Source organism: Quercus lobata, chromosome 2 (genome assembly GCF_001633185.2).
Source record: "Quercus lobata isolate SW786 chromosome 2, ValleyOak3.0 Primary Assembly, whole genome shotgun sequence".
In the NCBI taxonomy this organism is placed as follows: Eukaryota; Viridiplantae; Streptophyta; class Magnoliopsida; order Fagales; family Fagaceae; genus Quercus; species Quercus lobata.
The window spans coordinates 98,638,279-98,645,464 of NC_044905.1; the positions used below are offsets into that span (position 1 = coordinate 98,638,279).

General features: G+C 33.6%; 1 protein-coding gene across 2 annotated transcripts; it reads right to left on the bottom strand.

Annotated features, from left to right (window-relative positions):
* Nucleotides 1-793: 793 nt before the first annotated feature.
* On the bottom strand, nucleotides 794-4,631 carry LOC115977464 (mRNA turnover protein 4 homolog). 2 transcript variants are annotated; one of them, XM_031099322.1, is made up of 9 exons: nucleotides 4,467-4,630; nucleotides 4,188-4,353; nucleotides 3,165-3,255; nucleotides 2,960-3,018; nucleotides 2,074-2,134; nucleotides 1,578-1,668; nucleotides 1,411-1,487; nucleotides 1,279-1,327; nucleotides 1,066-1,157 (listed from the first exon to the last, which is right to left on the bottom strand). In XM_031099322.1, the coding sequence occupies exons 1-8, from the start codon at nucleotides 4,492-4,494 to the stop codon at nucleotides 1,316-1,318; spliced, it is 585 nt and encodes a 194-aa protein (XP_030955182.1). In that variant the 5' UTR covers nucleotides 4,495-4,630; the 3' UTR covers nucleotides 1,066-1,157; nucleotides 1,279-1,315. The 2 variants fall into 2 exon arrangements, with proteins under 2 accessions (XP_030955180.1, XP_030955182.1); XM_031099320.1 differs by lacking the exon at nucleotides 1,279-1,327 and having other exon boundaries at nucleotides 794-1,157; nucleotides 4,467-4,631.
* Nucleotides 4,632-7,186: the final 2,555 nt, after the last annotated feature.

Consider the following 7,186-nt stretch of genomic DNA (forward strand, 5'->3'; position numbering starts at 1 on the left):
AATTTTAACAAATCTCCTATTGAATTAAAATTACAAAATAATTAAAGACCAATAACCTTCTCAAATAAAAAATGTTTAAATTTCAAAAAAAAAAATTGTATAATAATTTTAAGTTCATATATTAAATAATAAATAATATCCAATTAACATAAAATTCGGTATTCGTGCTAAAAACTCGTGAAATCCAAGAATTAAAATTTTAAAATATTAATTCACTAAAAAGTATGTTACACGTGAGTGTTCCATTTAGTTCAATTAGTAAAATCTCTAATGGTCAAATAAAATATTTGGAATTCAATCCCCGCCTACGCCAAGAACTAATTAGTATCTTGATCTGATAATAGAAAGCATCATCAAGAGCGGACGCAATAGGTTAAAACTCTCTCAAAAAAAAAAAATTTATGTTACGCCATGCGTGATGTTACTTCATGCTAACCCATATACCTATACTGTAAAATACTTAACTTTAGTGACACTTAAATAAAGAGCTCCTTTCTCTTCTCTTTTTTCTCAAAACAAAAGCTAAAGAGCTCATTTACACTAAAAAATTTCATTATTATTATATTGTCATTTCTTACATCTAAGAGCTCTTTATCAATTTAGTTACCCAACTCTTCCCAAGAAAGAAATATAAAAAAATTAGTTAACCAACACTAGTAAAAGCTCTAAAGCACTTTAATACTTTAGTTTGTCAATCACTAAAACTTCAGTTAAAACTCTTTATCACAAAATATCTCCAAGTAAAACTCTACTTGCTAAAACTAACCATACAGACCACATAATTAAGCAAAAAGATAAAAATTTCTTTGCACTGGTGCAAAAATATATTGACCAGATGCTGAAAGCACCGCAAAATCACAAACCGTTTCATCTAGCAATACAAATAAACACTATAATTCTACCTCAATTAGAAGACTAACAGACCATCTTCTCAACAAACAAAAAAAAACTAACAGACCAGAATTGTGTGCGCATTCAACATACAAATCATTTCTCCATTATATAATCTGCAAAATCTATAATGAAGTTTAAATTAGTGTTTATGCAGATTCAACATCAGAATCCTCTGGCCTCTCAATATATAGCTCAAATTCCTCAGGACTCCATCTGCATATCAAGTGAAGCCGGAAGGTAGCCATCTGGGTTCCCAACAAACGCTGCAAACAAGAGAAAGGCTATCACATTATCAGTTTCATCAACAACCAAAAAAAAAAAAAAAAAATTTAAATATGAATAAATAGAATCAATCCATATTAATATTTATTATTGGTAACTCACACATGCACCAATAGGTCTTGAACCCAAGACCTTTTCCTCAACCCCGTTCCTTGTGGAGAAAATGTCATTGAGCTAGAGATCATTTACTTTCTAATCAAGCAAAAAAAAAAAAAAAAAAAAAAAAAAAAAAACCAGTATACGAGCTGACTCAGGGGACAAAGGCTTTCCCTCTTCACAAACAACAAAGTCAGAAAGAAGCTCCACAACACCTGCACACCATAAATAAAATAAATGATGTAAGCCTAAATAAATGATACATGCATATAAGGGACAGGAAGCAGCAGAGAGCAATTATGAACCTTTGTTCAACCGAACAGGCATCCCTTGCTTCCGTAGAAAGGGCTCCATCTCATGTGTAAATTGCTCCAAAGGACCTTCCTTGAGCTCCACCTGAAAAATCCAAAGTAAATTTCAATTTACGATGAACAATATATGAGATATATCAATATCATAAGTCGTAAATGATAGGTAACATATGGCTTTTGCCAGCATTTAGGCTTAAAACAAACCAAAATGCATAACTTCCAAACATAAGATTGTAACATTTTTTTTGTTGGTAAGTTACAAACGATCCCAGTGGGTCTCAAACCCACGACCTCACCCCCCATCCTATTATTACGGGAGGAGGAAGCACCAGTTGTAGCTCATTGTAGCATTTTTGTGAACATAGAACTATAGCATTAGGCCTGCAGAGAACAACTGAATGCAAAAATTACATGCTGACGAGAACAAATTCTAGATCTTTAGGTCACAACAAAACATGGCAAATGGATAATAGGAAAAGTTACTACAAACCTTTTCTGTTGCAGTACTTCCTGTCCTTGCAAAGTCATATTCCTCATATTCATTAAATAACCTACAAAAAGATATTGAAAGAAGCATAAAGATAGAATTAGGAAGAGAAAATGGAACACTGGGCAGGCTAATACTCATTTGGCTGAGAAATATTGTGCAATACAAGGCATGGCTACATTTAAGATAGTATCAGTACAAAGGAAAATACAAGAAGTTTAATCATTTGGACGCAACTTCAAAATGCAAGTACAATAAATAATTTGACATGTACATTTTCTTAGGGGGGGGGGGGGGTGGATGATAGGACTAAAGATCTACATCAGCAACTCTAAGCATTCACTCTTAAAATTCTCCAAAGGCAATAAACCCTTGATATGAAACAGGCTTATGGTCTTTTATATATATATATATATATTCACCATTTCTTTTTCAAAAAACTATCAGGTACTAGTATAACCTGCCTCTTTTCCAACAAACTATGGATCAACATGAAGGACTCTCAAAATCTAATTTTCCCTTCTTTTTCCTTGCATGTGCATGTGTTGTGTGTGAGTGAAAAGAGGGAGGTTACATTTTATACATTCCATATGTCTCTATTTCAAACACTCCTTTCTAAAAAGATCCATTTCAGCATATCCGCCTTTTAATAACTCCAAATGTTTGACCATATTTCTTTATATTTTTCATCAAACTTAAAACAGTCCATCTAAAGCTCTTTTCAGTTCTGGTGAAGGGACGAGAGAAAAGAATAGAAACAGAAATTTTGAGTTTTACGGTGAAAATTCTAACACAGGGCTCCAAACCCCAATTCTCTGTCCTTTTATCACCTTTCTTTAGCAAACAATGGGAGCTTATGGTTCAGAACATTAAATCCTCTGAAGCTTACCTTTCAACATCTTCTTTTGGCATATTGGTAAAACATAGCCCAGTATTTCCATGCAGAAGCTAAGACAAAAATTAAACAAAGGAAGCATAAGACAAAATGTAAATATAAGATTTTTTTGATAAATAAAACAATGTTATACAATATATCAATATAAGATAAAAAGAGCATTATGAGTTATTGACCTCATAAATGAGAGAACACTTACCTTCGAAACTTTATATATGTTAGGTCTAATCTCATCAGCAGCAGATCGACCTAGAGCAACCTGCATGACTTTGTTCGAACCCAAGAAAAATCTGACAAAATAACACCAAAGCACTCGTCATGGTATGTTCTTATTTTCTGTAGCAACCATAGGTCAAAAACCAAATAGAACACAATCATGTACTCCAACTTAAGAACATCTCCTAACCAGGTTGTACTAAAGTTCCTTAAAACTGAATCACATCATGTTTACTATTTCAATTTAGCACCCAGGTTGATACTCAATAAACATAGAAACCAAAACACATTTTGGAATTTGCCAATGAACCTGGTTCAAATGACAATTCTTCCTATCGTGCCAGTTTAGAATGACCACATGCATCTGGGGTGAGTGTGTAACTTACACAATCAAGTACATTCAACCAATATCAAAAGCTCAATCAAGTACTTCCACACAATTGAACTGGAAAAAGTGTCACTCAGCATTCCGAACGCACAAATATTGAACCACACCATACACCCTTTTATCAAAATTCAGTGATAAACAACAGCACTATACAACACTCCATAAATTTCTATTGAATTAAGAGTTTTGACAAATTAACCGTTGGATTACATTATCTAATTATTATACCCTCCATACTTTCAAAATATCGACCAATTGCTATCTCGTCATAAAACATTTAAATTTCAAGTTTAAAAAAAAATTAATTAATTATGCACAAAACATCAGTTTATGCATTAGATAGTAAATAATATCCGATTAACAAAGAATTTAGCGGACATGTAAATTGATCCTAACCCATATATATAAACCAAATTCAGAAAAATAATTTATCCTTTTTTCCTTCAAATCTAAACAAATGGCACCTCTTGTAAGACCAAAATGGATGGATTAGGTAATGGGTTCAAAACAAACTTACCAATCAAAATAAAAACAAAAACAGAAAAGTAAATGCAAGCAGAGCCTTTGTACAACCAATCCAAAGTTAAACACCCCCCCCCCAACACAATGAATTATTACCTGCTTGAAGACTTAAGGCGCTCTCTAAACTCCTTGAACTTGAGGTTCCTCATGTTTTCGAAAGAAAACACGTAAGCCCAGCTGTAAGTCTCTGCAGCATCTCTTATTGCATTCACTATCGCTTCTTTGTGTCCCCTACCCTTCTTCCTCGTCTTCGAAAGAGTCACTAAGTTTTTTGTATTGATAAGAGTTAATTTTGTTGAAAACAGAGAGAAAAACAAAGAGCAGTATGAATGAAAAGACAGAGCAGAAAGAGAGAGAGAGAGAGAGAGAACCAACCTGGTCTATCACGCTTCGACTTCGGCATTTCTGTGTGGCGGCGGCGGCGGCTACTTGTCTCTCGAGCTTTTCTCTGGTTTCCAACTGCTAAAACCCTTTGTTTTTCGTTTGTTCGAGGCTTTCTGTTTCTCACTTTTTTCTACTGCTTATGTCGCTAGGGTTTGTTTTGTTGGTTATAATTGTAAGAATCGGAGCGGGGCATCCGGGTTATAAATGACCCGGTTTAAATTTGGGGAGACAATTCTCTTCACTTTTTTTTTTTTTTTAATTAAAGAATAAAAATTTCTTTCTTTCTTTAATTCGATATTTGAGAAAGTAGATTTGAATAATGAATATCTCTTTTTTAAATTCGATAGTTGGGAGAAAGAGATTTGAACCATGGAGAAGCATTCAGGTTATAAATAACCCTCATTAGATTTGGGGAGACAATTCTCTTCAGTTTTTTTTTTTTTACATAAATGCACTTTTAGTCTTTACATTTTGTATCTTTTCTATTTTAGTCCCTATATTTTCATTTCACCACTTTTAGTCCCTAAATCAATTAACGCGTTCCATTTTGGTCTTTACCGTTACTCACTTAACAGAAATTGTTGATGTGGCAAACGGAGTACACTGCTAGCACATTAAATACTGACGTGACCGATAAAATAATATTTAAAAATGCCACGTCAGCATAATATAATAATTAAAAAAGACACATAAGCCTCCACATCAACTTTTGATTTTGAAAATTAATTTATCTATTTTAACAAAATAAAAAATGAAAAAAACAAAATTAGAACCTAAAATACATGAATTTAGATCTGCCATCCTCTTCATCAAAAAGACAGAAGAGCACAAATCCAAAAAAAAAAATCATACAAACCCAGAAAATCAAACATAAGAACACAAGAAAATCAAACCCAGAAAAATCATAATTGAATATTGTACAAACAAAATCAATCCATTTATGTATATATACATAAACCAAATTATCCAAAACAAAATCAATCCACATATACCAACACAAACCCAACTCAACCATACCAACACAAAGCAAAATTAAAACTAAAATAAGAACACAAACCCAGATTAAACATAAGAACACAAACTCAGATTTTCTAGGATTTTCTTACCCTTTCTTGTCAACCAAACACAAACACAAACTTATCTCCAACAAGAACACCAAAACATCTCAAACCTAGCAATCAACAATCAATAAACCCACCCCACAACCCACTCCAACAACAAACCCATCCTTTGACCCACCACTGGACCCAACTGACCACCGCCACCGATTTTTGTTTCACAACTACCACCATACCAATCTTAGCCTCTCTCTAAACCCAGATCAAAACTATGGAAGGTTGTGGAAAAGGGAGGAAACAAGGAGGGGCGAGCAGAAAGGGGAATCGGATAGGGGGAGACACCGGTCTGAGACAAAGAGACCCACCGAGAGAGAAAGACATCGATCTGAGCCACAGAGAGAGAGCAAAGCATCGACCTGAGCGAGGAGCTTGAGGCATTTGGGTTTAGGTTTGAGCAAAGTCAAGAGATAAAGAGAATGGGTCAGTCAGAGAAAGGAAAAAAAGCACCACAACCAGTTGTGGTGGTGGCAATGGCAATGAGCAAGGAGGTAGAGCTCGAAACTTTTGGCCATGAATGTGCCTTGGAAAAGAGAGATCTCCGTTTTTTGGAAGAGAGAGAGGAAGTTTTGAGTTTTGGAAGGGAGAGGAAGCTTGGAGAATATTTTAGAAGGGTTGGGGAACCGATTTTTGATAAAGAAGTTTTGGGCTGAAGTTTTTTCTGGGTTTGTGTTCATGTGATTGAATATTTTGGTTTTGGGTTCTTTCTTGTTCATGTTTAAGATGAGACTAGATCTAAATTCATGTGTATTTTAGGTTCTATTTTTTTTTTTTTTCATTTTGTTAAAATAGATAAATTAATTTTCAAAATCAAAAGTTGATGTGGATACTTATGTGTTTTTTTTAATTATTATTTTATGCTGATGTGGCATTTTTTATTATTATTTTATTGGCCACGTCAGCATTTAATGTGCTAACAATACATTCTCTTTGCCACATCAGCAATTTATGTTAAGTCAGTAACGGTAAGGACCAAAATGGAACGCGTTAATTGATTTAGGAACTAAAAGTGGTGAAATGAAAATGTAGGGACCAAAATGGAAAATATACAAAATGTAGGGACTAAAAGTGCATTTATGTCTTCTTTTTTTTTTTAATTCGATACTTGGGCGAGGAAAATATGAACCATGGATGTCACATTTAAAAATAGGAAAAAAAAAAGAAGAAGAAGAAAGTTACCGACCAGTTAAGAATTAGATATATAAGGCACTTGGCAAAAAAGACAATCATCTTCTAAACATTAATTTAGAGGATTTTAATTTTAACTAATACTAAAGTTTATTCACAACTTATTGAGGTATTCGATCGCCAACGGTACAATATAATTTTTAAATGAGTAAATTGTAAGGGTCATATTTGCAAATTGGCATATCTTGAGGCGAAACGCATTTCATATGTAATTGAGTTTTAATCTCTAGTATGTTCAAGAAGACCGTGAAGATTGTTATCAAGTGGTATGATTGAAGATGCAAGAATGCTCAAGAAAAACTATATATGCTAGTCTCCCTCGATAGCTATCGATCTATCAAGATTTAATAAACCTCAATACCTAGCTCGACACCTCTCAATCTATTAAGCTTAGGAAAAACTAAATGT